Raw genomic sequence first — 16,143 nt, 5'->3', positions numbered from 1 at the left:
TTCATGATGAAGGAAAGGAAAAAGCCATGGTTTTCCTCAGCCATGGTTTTCCTCAGCACTAACTACTGTCACCTGTTCATACTGCAGCAATAATAGGAAGGGACAGATCCACACCCTTTCACCTACTCTTTAGATAAACACAAACCTTCAGTTCTCAAGACTGTATCTGGCATCATTGAAGAAGAAACGAAGAATTGACTTGAAAACATATTACTAATAGACATATTCAAGCACAGGTTACAAAAGGTGTGAGATAAAATTATCTAAGATACAAAAGTATCCTGGTATCTTGTAAGGCATTATTATTTCTGGAACACTGTAGGGGCACCTTGGTTTCTGTTACTAACAGTGCTAGAAACGGAGTCAAAGACTTGAAAGGACAGTCCTACCCCCAACATCTTGCAACTTCAGCATCAGATGCATAAACACTTTGGAGTATCCTACATATACTTGCGTATCTCAAACTGCATTCTAAACATCTAAAAGATTAATGGATTTCCTAAAATTGGAAACAGAATATTCAAAATAATCTTCCAGTACTGCAGCTCCTACCTACCTACACAAATCTTGCAGTGTATTCAGATCTTCAACAATGCTTGATCTCTACCCAGAAGTATTGTTTTCTGTGGTGAAAGACATAGTAGAATGTTACAGCTCCAAGTCAGGAATGGTTTATACCCTGGTCCGTAGTCAGACATACATCATAGTTTCTGATTTTATTTGCACCGGGAGAGAAAGCAAAGCAGCTGTATTGCAGTGGACGATCCCATTCCATTGCTGTTTATGGACCGATTATGCTTGCATGATTTTTAACCTATCAGAAGCATATTTGACACAGTACAATTTCCTAAGTATTTAAAAGAGATAACATTTCTGATTTTTTATGTTGTACCTATAGTACTTGTAAGTAAAGATCAGAATTTCCCCTCCCTCTCCCCATCAGATTTTAATTTTTCCCTTTGTCCAACTTGTCCAATTTGCATATTTGAATTTGTATCTTGCATGAAAGGATTTTTTTTTCAAACAAGTATTATTTTATGAAATATGAAGTGCACTAGAGTGGTTGTGTTTTAAGGCTTCAGCTACCTTTCAACAATTATTTTATTAATAACCGTATGAAAAAAACAGTACCTCTCTTTGCTGTCATTATTTGATGAAAATTACTGAACATGTATTCTGTGCATAGCAGGAAAAGCTTCTGAAGATTGTTTCATGTATACAATTATCACAGAGCATATATTGGATCACAGAGTATATACTGGCAGTAGAGAGAAATACACTCTTTGAAAGCTATCTACAATAGAACGTTTTGTTCTTCAAAACTATATATAGCAGCATGATACAGTTCCCATGAAAGCAACGGCAGGCAATGTAGTATGAAATAAGCATCGGTCTGAATGTACACTGTTAGACATACGCTCTGTAGAGTGTATGTTTTATGCATGACTGAACTACGCCACTTGCTTGACAGCACGCTATGGTACAAGCAGAAAGAATAACAGATGAGACAGAACTACAGCTTAAAATTGAGCTCTTGGCTAACTACAGAATTTACATTACTTTTCACTTTTTCCCTTTCATTAAAGAGGAAAAATAAAGTGCTAAGAAATGTGAAAAAACCTCAGCCAACCAACCAAATGAATAAAAGAGGACAAAGAAAAAAAAAGATTTAAGGACAAGCATAGTTCAAAACTTCAAATCTCCCTTCCAGCATTTCAGTATTCCTAGCTAGTGTTGTAAAGCTAATTACATTAGCTTAGCCCCTTGATTCTGTAAAGACACTGTCACCTGACATTAAAAGCTCAGTATTTCTTGCCATACCAATGTGACAATGGCCTCCAACTTTCATAAATATTGAAGATCATTTCTTGCATAATTACCTTGTGAAGTCAGTCATCTCCATCATAATCACACACATCCTCTTGGCCAAAACAATGATGTCATTGCTGGTATCATCCCATATTTCAATCTCTGCATCAAGTTTACTCTTGACTTTTTTGAAGTCAGCCACTTGTTCAGCTATCTTTTCCTTTTCAGCCTCTGGCAGTTGAGTCATCTTTGCCTGAAACGCAAAATAATCTGCTTTGCAAAACATCCGTGTGTGTCAGTTTTTCGTTTAAAACAGAATCATTGGGTATTATTAAATACATACTTTAAACACACTGTGGCCTGAGTCAACCATTCCAGCCTAAGCACCTTTGAATTTCAAAATCTGCACGCTATCATGGGCTGGGCCAAATAGATTATCCCACTGACTAGGACAGCATTGTCCATGAAACTATTAATATTGTAAGAGAAACAATGAAAAATTTTACCAAACAGCCATTATGAAGTATGACTGACAGATTTATCTCCTTTTTAGGGATTAAGTAGCCAAGGTAATATGATATATGTTCAGGTAGCAAAATGCAATAATCTTTCAGGCAGAAAAGATGAAAGAAAAAGGTTTAGCTGTCCTAAAACTTTCACGTATGCTTGCCCTCTCTCTCTGAGGATCCATACCCTCATTGTAAGAATTTGTTTAGACACACATCTTCTGTCTTTCAAAAAAATAAAGAAATAGATCAATATGTGGTTAGATTACCAAACAGGTATCTTGAATGAGTATTAAAAAAATCCAATATTCAAATGAAGCCACAGTCAAATAGTGCTCAGGCAGGACACAGACCCGTACCTGGCTGCAGGCCTAGACTGGACTGTTTGTAAACATTCCGTAGGCTAAAACTGTTTCAAATAAAGGCTTTGTATGGCAGGAAATGTTGTGTGATTGTGAGAATTCACACTATGGAATCAGCACGTTCCATCTACACTGAATGCACATATTCTTCCTATATTTAAGCAGTAATTTCTTTCAAAAAGGATTTAAATGCAGCGTGGTGAGAATGGAAATGTTTTTACTTACTGTTCTTTATGAGCAAGGCTATCAGTTATCAGTCTGCTCCAGAAAAGGGTTAGATAAACCTTCTGTCTCAGAGATGGGCCAGAAACTAGACTGTGACCAAGATTTAATGTGGCCACCTCTGGTTCCTTCCAGGAAAAAAGAGACATAGGCTTTTTGTTGTACTACCCAAACAGTATGTAATCTGCACTGCTGCACTATTCTGTGCAGATATCGTACATCCCACTAAGCTGGGGCCAAGTACTTTCAGCCTGTTGGTCTCTATGGCTCTACTGTCAGAGTATTTTTTGTCTCACTATCACTTAGGCTCTGTGAAGACATCCACCTCGCGCATGGTAGCTCATCAGGAACTCACAGTTACACCTTCTGATGCAGCAACTATTACCACACTGTAATTATATCACAAATAAACAACAAATATTCTGCATTTTCTTCTTGTTTGTTAACTGAAAGTTAAGGCAGTGACTTAATTCTTACAATTAAATTAACAGGTAATCAATTTAATATGTAATGCGTATGTTTTTCAAGCCATGCCATTTATGAGATTTTATTTATGCTGGAATTACTCTGTCACAACATTAATTTTCCCAGTTATATGAATTATTGGAAATTACAGGTCTCAAAGTATAACTATGTTATCATTGCCATCACTGAATCAGAAAGTGTAACCGAGTACTTTTAACAAAACTGGAAAAATATTGCTTAAAAAAAAAAAAAAAAAAGACTTAACCAGATATTTAACCGGAAAAATATTGTCATGATCAGATTCTAGTAAGTAAGCAATATGTATTGTCCTCATGGCTGTAGGGCGAGCTTGTTGAAAGAAAGATAGGAAACAGTCAAAAATAAGAGTTGTGGTACAGAGTCAAAAGAATAGCAGTAGCCCTTTTTATAATCAAGTATGTATTTTCCTATTGGTGACTGTTGTGGTATTCCCTAGCCCACAGTTTCACTACTGGTATAGAACACAGACCTAGAATCTTTCTTCCAAAAGAAAGATGACATTTTAATGAGGGAACTGTGAAATACAATATCCTGCTACATGGCAACATTAATGACTTACAGATGGAATGAAACTTGCTATCCACTGTAACAAAGGAGCAAAGGAAACTGCAATGATGATCTTGACTTTTCTTCAGTTTTCTTTTCCTCTTTTTATGATTGTTATCTCTCATAGTGCTTTAAAAAACATGAGCAGCAACAAAATAAAGCAACTGCACAGCCTTTCAAGTGAAGATGTTATTTTGCATCAAGATAGACAAATTAAAGCTAAATATGAAATAAAGATCTAATTTTCCTGTTATTTCAGTCCCTTACAATTTTCAGTCCATTCGGTGTCACAGATGCATGCACTTTAAAAGGAGAACAAACCGTCCACATAATGATAAAGTTAGAGGAGTAACACAAAGACTAACTAGCTTGTGAATGTTTTGACTTTTCTTCCATTGGTGTATTACTCGCCAGTGAAATCCCAACCCTAGGAACTGGTCATATGCCCTCCTTTACAAGGAATGGGACTTTTATATGACTATTCTCTCCAATTATTAGACTGTCAGGCATTTGTTCATTCCTGATCCCCTTAAACAAGTGACTGGCTGGACCCACAACACCAAAATTCCTACAGCTTACAGGGAGAAAAGAAGGAATGATGAACAGCAGAAAGAAGCACAATATATCCAAGCAAATGTTTAAGTTACTGAAAACTCCTTCTGTCTGAGACACAGAGGTGAGCCAGCTACCCTTTTCAACGGGACTAACCTCCCTTTTGTTATTTAATATTTCCAGCTTTGTATATCGCAGTGTATCATGTAACCATAACTACAGAAGAAGAGGGGAAAACTCTGTTTTTCTACAGTTTAGTGGGTTACAAAGAAAACAACCAAATCCACTTTCCTGTTAGGCCAAATGAAAAATTTCTGAGTGTTCTTACAAACATGAATACAAAATCACACGTGCTTCAAGTTTTGTAGTTAGAAGATAATGGCACAAATCCAAAGAGACCAGACCCATGCCCCTGCTTTGCCTAGTTCAGAGCTAAGCTTTTCATTCCACAACAGGCTCAGCAGCCACACGAAGCCATCTCGCCTATATTCTTCCTCCCTGGCTACAGGGTCACCCGGACACTGATGTCAGTGAACGTTTGGTGGAAGGGAACCTGATCTTTCCAAATCACTTCAAGTATAGTAACATATTTCAATTAAACTATTTTAAAACAGTTCCAATTGTGACCTATACTCATTTCTTCTTGAAAATATTTTGTTGATTGCTGTCATAAAATATAGGCACCTCAGTTGAGCCTATTTTATCAAGAAGCTAAGCCTAAGATAGGCACTTGTAAAGACTACTTACTACACAGAGGTGTTTCAAAGGCCAAAATATAAGTAACATCTCTTGAATACAGCACAAAGTCAAAAGTGATTCTGTTAAAACGAATAAAATGTGTCCGCTATTTTTTAAAACGTCATGCTTTTTCTACTGAGTGAATAATCACACGGTTTCTAATAAAGAGGTGAAACAGAGAATGCTGGCTTTTCAACAATTCATGGCAAAGAGAATACACAGGATGTGCCCTACAGATGAACTGTGTGCGTTCATGATATTCACAGATAGAAGAAGCCGGATTACTTTTGTCAAGTTTACTGGCTGCTGTCACCAGTTGCCTTCTCGTGATTTTAAGGACTGTAGTATCTTTTCAAGTCCACCATTCCTTGAACAGGAAAAGAGGAAAAGCTATTGACAGATAATGTCAAAAGACTGAACTGCTGAATGCCATTTTTGCATCAGCCTTCACTAAAAAGGTTGACTTAGATGAGGCAATTGTGTCAAATTAATCTAATTTCTCTCTATGCCAGGGTATGAGGCCTGTAGATGAATAAGCAACACGTCATATATTTTGGCTTCGCTAGGGTTTTCTCACTGTTTTTCATGTCATTCTCATAAACAACTGAGTGACATATGATCTGGATGCAATTGCCATTGGGTGGATGTGACATTGGTTAGAAAAAATAGAGTAAAGCTGCAGGGACGTATCACGGAAAATTCTAAAGGGACTTGCCCTGACTTTGGCAGAAATCAGTATCCTCAGTAATGGTGGGGGTGACAGAACAAAGAGTATGCGCCATTGTTTGCAGATGACATATAAGAGGCCTGGTTCAGAGTTCAGAATAATCTTTAGAAACTTGAGAATGAATCTGAAAAAAGTAATTGGATGTAATTCAGCTGAGTCAAGTGCAATGTTTTACACTTAAGAACAATCACCAACACACACACACAACTGGGACACAGCTGCGTACCAGCATTTCTGCAGACTGGGGATTTAGAGTTGATCATAATGTCATAATCCTGGAAAAAAAGGCAAACCTCATACTGAAATATTTAAACAGAAGAAAAGAGCACGAACCTTACACTCGAGTGCCTGTTGGTGAGACCACAGTTAGCGTAATGGATTGAGCAATATGAATTATCTGACACAAAATTAAAAAAGGCATCAATTAGATGAAGAGTATCCAGAGGAGAGAAAAACAGCAAGAAGAGGTACAGAAAGCATAATCTTTGAAGAGAAATGGAGGATATTGGAGTCATTTAATCTGGAGTACAGAAGATAGGAAACAGAGCAAGAGTCTGTAGTACAAAAAAAAACTGACACAGAAACGAAACATATGATCCTCTGTGTCCACTGTGGAGCAGACCACTATTAACATGCTTAATTGCAGCAAATGAGGTAAATCTTACTAGATACTAAGAAAAAGCTTTCCATTAGCTAATTACTGAAATAGATTGTTTAAAGAGAGAGAGCAATGGAACTGCTCTCATAGATGAATGTGTCAGGAAGAAGTGTATTTATTCTACCTTGAGGCAAATGGCTGAATTAGCCTACATCTTGTGGTTCTTTCCAGGCCTACTTTGTATTAATATGTAATGTTATACTGCTAAAATCTTGAGTCTTCCACTAACTTCACCTCTTCCCTTTACTGAAATAGTGATAACTTATGAGCCAGCAAGGGAATGAAATGGTTTTGACAGATCATGATTCTTGACATGGAGTATTTTGCTATGTATTAACTGTCAAAATTGCTACCAGCAGAACCTACTCAAAATTTCACAAGTTACTGGCATTACGCTTGAATTCTTGGCATTGGGATTTCAAGCTTCTGTGTTGCTTTGGTAAAAATTAAACATATAAAATATTTTAACTTTTTTATTATCAAAACAGCAAATGCTTCCTGTTAACTCATGCTGTCTTTTAAAATAACAGGAATTTAGATGTTCAGATACAAATGTTTGCAATAAATCTTTGTTACTGAATAAGAATAGCTGAATCATTTGATGGCTAATTAATTTCTCTTCTGAGTATTGTTTTATGTTGTTAAAATGTTATGCAAGTACTCTTAGCGTTATGGAAATTAGGCTTGTCGGCCACCATAACAGGGCTTGACCCTAGGTTCCCGCAAGTAAAGTTCAGAGCCAAATCAAAACAAATTAAATAATTAAATTTTAATGACGTGCATGCAGTAATTACAGCTCGAGCTGGGTGCCTCCGAAGAGGGACCCTAACATAAACAAATCCTGGGCAATTATAGTTTTTTCAACTTACATTTCCCACCCCTCACGTGGTAGTTAGACCAACAGTAATTTTTTGGTCTGGAGTCTCCCACTCCTCATTGGGTCTCATCATCATTCTGAGGTAAGCTGTTTTTCTCCTTATTTTTGATTTTTGCCGTCTCTGATGACGGTTGTACCTCTGTTTTTGTTGGGTCTTACTGTTGTGTCTCAAGGTCCGGAGGAGGAGGAGGAGGAGGTGATTCTAAATCGTAACAACTAACGCTGCCCCAGCAGTGAGCTAAGGCTTTGTCCCTCAAGGTCCTAATGCCCTGCACTGGTCTTATTTCAAAGCCTTGACACCCTCCCTTTCGGAGTGTGAGACGCAGGAATGCAGACTGCTTGTAACTTCCTTATCTTCCTAGCTTGAACCAGCTCTGAGGCCCTTTTCTTACTGGACTAAGTAAAAGTTCATTATTTTATCTAAGTGCGGCCTAAGGCTTCAGCAAATTTAGCTCCTCATGCTAATCAGGTTTTATGTAAGTTGTGCTAAGCGGCTACCTCTAGACAGTTTCAGTTCGCTGTTCAACACTTACGTCTTCCTGGTTTTTGCTGTGATTTCCACTGTCTCACCTGGCAGTGTTTGGTGAGTCTTTCATGTTCATCTTTTCAAGGCTGAATGTTTTTTTTTTTTGGACTTTAATATTAATGATCACTGTATTTACGATAGATTATACAAATAAGAGTAAAATAATTCATTCTGGACTTTCTAAATCCCAATATGACACACACTGAGTCAACATTTCATCAGCACTGAATTGTTGTGCAAACATAATATACAACAAATCTGTATAAAAGCAGATCTTACTCTCAGATATTTTTGTCTATACATTCATGAAACAGTCTGCAGAACTCTGAGAAAGAACGTGGGTGGGTGGTTGCCTGGAAGCATTTTCACTCTTGTCGTCTGTAAGAGGATTATGTAAGAGCTAAAACATTTCAGCCAGTTCTTCAGCATGAACGTGTCACCTGTAACCATAACTTTAAAATTAAGCTAAGCTGTTCTCTTCACTAATTTAGTAACTTTACATACATAAAATAAGTTTTCTCCTTTTCTCAAAATGCTCACTGACTTCTAAGTCTGAAAATTAACTGGATGGCTATCTATTTGATCTTTTCTCCAATATGAAATCCTAGGACGGTGAGCCAGAAACTACCACAGTGAAATAGCATTGATCAAGACATCACACATTTCTTCACGCAAATTACCGTGTGGTAACTTTCAGAGTAATTAAACAAATTAGACACAACTATCAGAGAAAGAACGCTTTGTGCCTTGTAGATCTGACCTTTAGCTGAGATAGCCTGCATTATTCCTTAGCTCCAGAAGCAGTATCTGTTTATACTAGCTGAGGATTTTAGACCTAAGGCTCTTCTTCAGGGATATAAAACTGCCCTACAAATAATTACTATTATTGCTATCCAGTCTTATTACTGAGAGAGCTCACAGCACGTTGCCCAAGTTAACCTGCATCCCACAGTGCGGGAAGGTGTCACGAGCACTATCATATTCATCTTAGAAATAGAAATTATCTGAGAGAAAGATCAATGAAGTAACATTTCCAAGATTACCTACTTAGTTGCAGAAGCAGAAATATAAATAAGAGGTCACATCTCAGTCCCATCACCTCACTGCTAACTCTCTCTATATACACTGAAGAAGTCACAGTTAATAATGTAAGTGTGAATTCTCCCTACCTAAAGAAAATAACATTTGCTAGTTATGACGAAGCATTTCTTACAAATGGCACATGCACATTACATTAGATTTCAGATACTTTATATGTCAAAAGAAAGAAAAAAGGCTCTTTCAAAGACACCTGTTCCCTACTGGAGCACAGAGGAATTTTACATAGGAGAAAATGTGAATCTCCACAAGGCAAGCGGAATCAAGACTGCTGTTGTGTAGAACTAGCACTGAGACCGATATAAATGAATAAAATTGAATGACTACAGTGGAAACACCCAAGAGAAAGAATTCAAGGAGGAAAAAAATTACTCTGCAATCTTGCCATAGCACTTCTGGAACACAGTCATGCTTGGTGTTACCACTGCACACCGAAGCCCCACAACAGCATAGGCATTTGCTGTAGAACACAAAACAAACAGTACCCCTGTATAACCTTACATGTATCTTCCCTATACAGACGCTTCATTTTGGTAAACAGATTCTAGGAAGAAATCTTCAGATTTAAGTATCAAGATGTAGTTTAAACAGAGAGGCCTTTAATCATTGTTCATGTTTGCAGCAGCAGCAAATAGATTTGTTTAAACACTTGTTTTTAAAAAAAAAAAAAAAAGTGAAGGTTACTGTCAACATGTTGATTGAAGTTGAGAAGGTAGGTATCTATTCTAGCCTAAGCTGTAATTTTCTATTACATTTTTAAGTAATGAGCCATTTACAGCCCTGATACCATAATCTGAAATCTAGGAAAACTGTTCCCTCGTAAAGATACAGAATCAGGCTTTAAAGAATGACTATCTATCTCTTGAAAAAGGAATGTTTACAGTAATTCTATTTTTTCTTGAAACAGAAGAAAAAAGAAAAACTAAGTGCTGAAATACTGTTTTTTCAGACCCATGAACCATGGTTTATCTACAAACAACTGTCCTTTCACTCCCTCCTCCAAATTCAGTGGCAGTGCAGATTATATACTGTGTGGGTAGTACAACGAAAAGCTTATTCCAAAGATATCTCTTCCACAGTAACAGCCTAATGCCTCTGATTCTTGATAGCCAGCTCCCTACCTATGACAGTCCTCAGCCTTTACTCTTGCTTTGTGTAGACTTCTGCAAGTATGGATTATTTAAGGTTTTCCTTTCAAAGAACATTCCGCTTAAAGAAGTATTCTGGGCTATCTGAGAAGTGGAAGAACATGTATAAGAATGTGATCTTCAGTGTATCTTTTGTTACTACTTTAGGATAATAAACATCTACCAGTGAGAGAAAACCTTCAAGTGTGTTCACTATGGGATATTTATGCATCTGTTTGCAAGCACACCATCCATACCTGTGCAGACAAATTCATAGCATCTGATATTCATAACATTTTGATAGAAAACCTTGTCTTTCTTAGCTCCAATAGAATTTTTAGTCTGCAATGTGAGAAAAATGTGCCAACAATTACAAGGAACAATTTACATTGAAAAGGGCAGCTGGGATACTTTAATTGCCAATTGTTTACTGAGTAGTAAGATCATGCAAGGTAATCTTTCACATAGTTCCATTTCTGACATTATGTTTTAAGAATTGGTAATTACTTAACAGATAATTGACCCTGACAGAATTAACACTCCCCTCCACACACACATGCAATATTTAGTCACAGGATACTTTGGAAGGCCTTGAGACTAACAATGAAAAGTTCCAATCACAAAATACTAGTTTTTTAATTTGTGGAACTCCATCTCTAATGCTATGCACACCTTTGCGAAAGCAGATGAGTTTTCATTTGTTTCACGGAGAAACAAAAGTCACTATCCCAGTCATACTGAATATACTGGCCCTTAATTTCGCCCACATCATGAAAAAACTTCTCTCTTTTGCCCATTTTTGTCAATGCACCCTTAGCAGGTACAATAATTATTATAGAATTTTTCTTAAAAAGAATACATCCCGCAACACACCAATTTTTTTTAGAGAACACCAACAACTTGCCTTAGTGTATACACACACATTTAAATACAAACTGACAGTAGCTTTGAAAAGATCAATCAGGCACTATTCTAATATCAGTTTCCTTTCTTTTTAATTATTTTTTTCAGAATTCATTTCTCTTTTTATGAAATAATGCAAAACAAGTGAACAGCTTTTATTTTGGTTAGCATCTTTTCATTAGCGTTTGGGGTCTTAATAAAAAATAAAATACTTGTGATCTTCAAAACAGTGTGAACAAAAATGCCATCTTTCTTGACATCATCCATTTTTTACTGGAAGCTTTGCTTTCTTCCAACTAGTTCTATTGTTTATAATTTACGTTATGGGAACAGTATTAGAATCGATCAAGTATGAGAGATCTGTTCTTGCCCTAGGCATTATGCAAACAAGTAAATAAATAAATGTTTGCTAAATAGGTCAATTTCATACCAAGAAACCTTTTGCTATCTCAAAAATATTTACAGCCTCTTAAGAATTGTCTGAATATAAACAATAAACAATAGCCAAGAGTGTTGACTTCAGGTTAAATGATGATACAAACAGCAAAACTAGATTCAAAATTTCCAGAAATATTTAATAAAATTATCAACTGCTGTCTCACGGTTTTCAAACCTCCTCATTAATTCATTAATTAAGCAATGAACTATACAGTAAGTTCACACATGAACTCAAAGCAGGAAAAGTCTGTACCTCATACAGCGCAGTGGCTAAGACTCCAGACTTATCCCTTCCTGTTCTGTGCATGTGGAGTTTCTCACACCTAGAGGTTATTTTGAGGCATTATGCACTGCAGACTCATGTATCAGAATTCCCAATTAACCTAACCTCTATCAGACCAAGGCAAATTTATTAAATTTTAACCTGTTAGAATTCTGTTTAGGTCTGTATGTGTAAGATTTTTTCTGTCCAATTTAAATCTTCACTAAGTATTTACAACTTAATCACACTTTTTTCTCTTTTGGGTCATACATATGTCAGTTTTATGCCTTGTGCACATTTTCAGAAATCTATTAAGGGTGGAACAGACTTTTCAATGATTCACTGCCTGACTTTAAGTGGCTTCACAGGAACAGCAATACAATAGCATTTTACCCCTCATCAAATTGCTTTTTAATTAAGTTGGTGTGATACATACCCTGTCAGTTTTCCCCTCAGTTTGAATACTTGTACGACTACATGCATCATGGTCTTCTTCGAGGTCAGATACATCTTCCAGCTCCTCAGGCGTCTGAGAAAATACATATCAAAATAGGTCATTTTTTTTTATGGTTAGTAAAAGGTTAGGGAAGTTATTTTATATTTAAATCCTGTGTTACTGCTGCTAGCAAAGGTGTCTTACAAGAAATCTTCGTATTACCAGAATAAATGCATAGTTTTTTTTAGAACAGGTAATTTTTTTCCACACTCTGTTCATTTTATAGAAAACTTCATATGCCTGCCCTCCTGTGTTCATATTAGACACTGTAGATCTGCCCCACCAGGGCCTAACACCTTGCCAGTGGGAGTAAAAGGCTTCAGAATCCTACTGAATTTCAGTGCTACGCTAACATCAAAGAGTGCTCCAGGTCAGCTTTGTACACTGGGAGAAAAATATGCCTTTTTCTCAGTTTTGAATGAGTCACTTCTCAAGCCTATCAAACAGCGCAAGTTCCTGCATTACAGGAAAAAAAAAAAAAAGAAAAAAAAAAGTAAGTGGCTCTAATTTGCTATTTGGATACAATGCATTATTTCATATGCCACCGTCTCTTCCTTCTGGTCGCCTAAACTACCATTTAAGCATCCCCAGTTTATTACATGAGAATTTCTATGCCTCCGGTCACCTGTTTGTCCTGCCCTTGAAACTCATATACTTACTATAATTTGTCTAGGAACTGCACCCTGCTTTCTAAATGAACATAAATTCTTCTTAGATACACTAGCATTATGATATTTGAATAGCTTGCTACTATTGTGATGTTTTCTTAGGGCTGTCAAGTTTCTGACTGTAGGTGGAGAGCAAGAAGTACTTCTTACCACTAATATTACCCAGTCTTCTCAACAGAGGAAAGTTAATCCTAACAGAATTAGGTAGATAAATCTACAATTTTGCAGCATATGAGCTCTTTACAATCCTTAAACTACTATCCTTCAAAGAGTTATTATACATGTAACAGAAGAATGGGGATTTCCTTTTTCCCTTCCCCTCTTAGTATGCTCTCCAATTTCCCCTATCCACTGATTTTTTTTTTTTTCATAATTGTAAGACACTCCAAACACATGTGATTTGGGCCTCTCTGTGTCTTCGCTTGTTGTATGTACTACAGGTACTATACTGTGCTCAGAGCTAAAAGAACCTGTTTTGGAAACATTTTTGGCGAGTACTTGACTACTTGATCTACTACTTGACTGAACTCTACAGTTCCAATTAAAGGAAAAACTGGCATTCTTTGTATCCCAAGAGCTTGATGTCTGAGAGACACATGAAAAGAGAAGTGCTGTCAGATAACCCTACGAAGAACATGCAGGAAAAAAAACGAATGGTCATTACCTTTACCAAATTATATCAAATGTAATTTTTTAAATCCCAAATTGCTACACATTTTCACATTCTCATTTTATTAACAAGCTATGTAAGTAAGATCTGTTGAGAGACACACTGCAGGACTCCGTCCGTTACTGTCTTTTTGGGTCCATAGCCTATCAATAGCACCACATTAAACTGAGTAAAACCACCTGCATACATTCGTATCATTTGGGAAAGTGCCCCTGTGGCCAGTAGACGGTATATAAACCACTGGAGTTCAACATCAGCCTTGAAAGGAGGTTTAAGCAGTGCTCCGTTACTTCAAAAGCACAAGAGTAAATTTCACCCACTGAGCAAAATAACAGTAATTTATATGAAATAACATTGTAAGGAAAAAAAAAATCTGAAACTGGTGTTCAACCTGACATAAATATGCTGGTGGTGAAAAACAGGCCTAGACTTTCAAAAGAAAATAAATATTCAATCAATTGTGTAAGGAAAGATGAATGTAACAATACACCAGCCTGCACAAGCTTTACTAGTAACGCAGAGAAAAGGAACATTTTTTTTCAGGCAAAAACTAACAGTGTCATAAAGTCTTCTTGCTTTAGGCTTAGAACTAGACCCAGCTAGGATTCCATTGTAGCCAAAAGCTGTTAGCATGTAAAAGTTGTCTGAAAAGCTGCAGTGTGGCAAATAAATCACGTTTTATTGTGTGTGGATATCCATGAAATAAAGAATACTATCACAAACTGATTTTAATTGTAACACTTATTAAAACACTTACAGAGCACCAATAACTGAAGTTATGGGTATAAAAACTGAGTACCTTTAACTTCTCAAGACTACGCCGACTGAGGCCCTATGGCAGGTAAAAATCATCCTAGATTCAATGAGAGGTTTATAGCTCATAGTAACCAAATCAGTCTAGAAGAAATCACCCTCATTTTAAAGCTGTATGATACTTGGTTTCTTCTCCTAGTTGGTGAGTACATGAGCTGTATTCAATTCCTAATGTTACTACATACATAATATATTGTGATTCTTAGGTTTTTCTAAACCTTAGTTGCATTTTTTTATCCAGTGATTGTAAAGTTGGATTTATGGAGCTAGGGCACTTATACACAGACTTATAAATCCTAAGTAAATACTTGTAAATAAACATTTATACTTACAAATGTTTTAAAATCACACATTTCCAAAACAGTTTTTTCTATAAAGTATAGGACATGTATGGAATATCTGATGCTGTGACAGAGCAGAAGGCTTTTGCTGGTATAATTTTGGGACACTCACATAATTCCTAAGTGAGTTGTTACGCCATCTCAGTAAGCGCTTTACACCACCACCACTCCACGAAAAATGCCATATACTTTACAAAAAGATTATTCAGGGAGGCTTTGAGAGAACTTTTAAAAGTTGTTATTGGTACTATTTTTCTGTAAAGTCAAACTACATAAATATCATAAGCCTAAATGTAAAGACCTTACAGAGCAAAGAGGACAGGAAAATTACACTACTGTAAGACCTCTCTGAACAACAGTCTGAACTAGGTCCTCTGCAGACTGTAATGTCACCCTATTAATCTGATACCGGTTTTCATAAGTGCAAGTTCTAGCACAGGGGTCTCCTCACAACTGCACTGGGATAGCAATTCCTCCTCCCTTGCTTTGATCTGCGTGCAGAACTCTGGGTCAGAGTGCCCAACAAGGCCAGCGGGCTCATCTTTGACCCCCGCTTGGCCCATATATTGTTAGAACACTAAACTATTATTTTTTAATGCTTATGGCCTTCTCAAGTTGGTCAAATTTATTTAGTGGCTGGGATGAGGAAGTTTCTTGTACGAACTCCAGTTGTCTAGCCCAAGGAGTTCACTCCACAGTGAGTTCTTTCTAAGTCAGTTTCTCCAAAGTCCAGATCCGCCAGGTTTTCAACTATTGGTACTACAGAAAGAAAAAAAAAATCCATGTATTAAAGACTAAGGACACAAGCTTCAAGCAGAATGAAGCTCTAATTTATCATATCTAAAATCACAAAGAACCACAATCATATTCAGAAACAAAGCCTCCAGAATTGGGAATAAATTCTACATAATAGAGAAAAAAATGGAAACAACTACTCAATTGTTTTATCTCCTAGGTATTTGTTTTATGTAATTCAATGCATCATTTGTGATTTTTTATATTGCTTTCATGACACAGTATTTATTAAGCATATGTATAAGGCGCACACACATATATCTACTTATGTAAACATACCATTTGTGAATACATAGATATTCTGTACTGTGAATACTGAACATAATGTGACTCTGATGGTTTCGTAACTTCATTTTGATTTCTACAATAAGAAAAAGTTACTGCTTGTGTGAACTAGTCTGTATTAGAGCACAGAATACCAGGGCTGACAAAAGAAAATAGGGTGAAACCAATAATAAAGAGAAATTTTGTACAGGAGAAACAGCAGAACTTGAGAACTGGAGTA

General features: G+C 36.5%; 1 protein-coding gene across 1 annotated transcript in view; it reads right to left on the bottom strand.

The window, feature by feature from the left end:
* CTNNA3 (catenin alpha 3) overlaps positions 1-16,143 on the bottom strand; it is a 572,729-nt gene that overhangs the window by 59,993 nt on the left and 496,593 nt on the right. The window contains exons 14-15 of the mRNA XM_064513677.1: positions 12,292-12,384; positions 1,881-2,062 (exon numbers count right to left, since the gene is read on the bottom strand). Coding sequence (XP_064369747.1) covers positions 1,881-2,062; positions 12,292-12,384 — 275 coding nt within the window. The remainder of the gene's footprint in view (positions 1-1,880; positions 2,063-12,291; positions 12,385-16,143) is intronic.

The sequence above is a fragment of the Dromaius novaehollandiae genome, chromosome 6 (genome assembly GCF_036370855.1).
Source record: "Dromaius novaehollandiae isolate bDroNov1 chromosome 6, bDroNov1.hap1, whole genome shotgun sequence".
Lineage (NCBI taxonomy): Eukaryota > Metazoa > Chordata > Aves > Casuariiformes > Dromaiidae > Dromaius > Dromaius novaehollandiae.
Note: the sequence above shows the minus strand (reverse complement) of the source record. Positions and strands in the feature narration are given on the sequence as shown.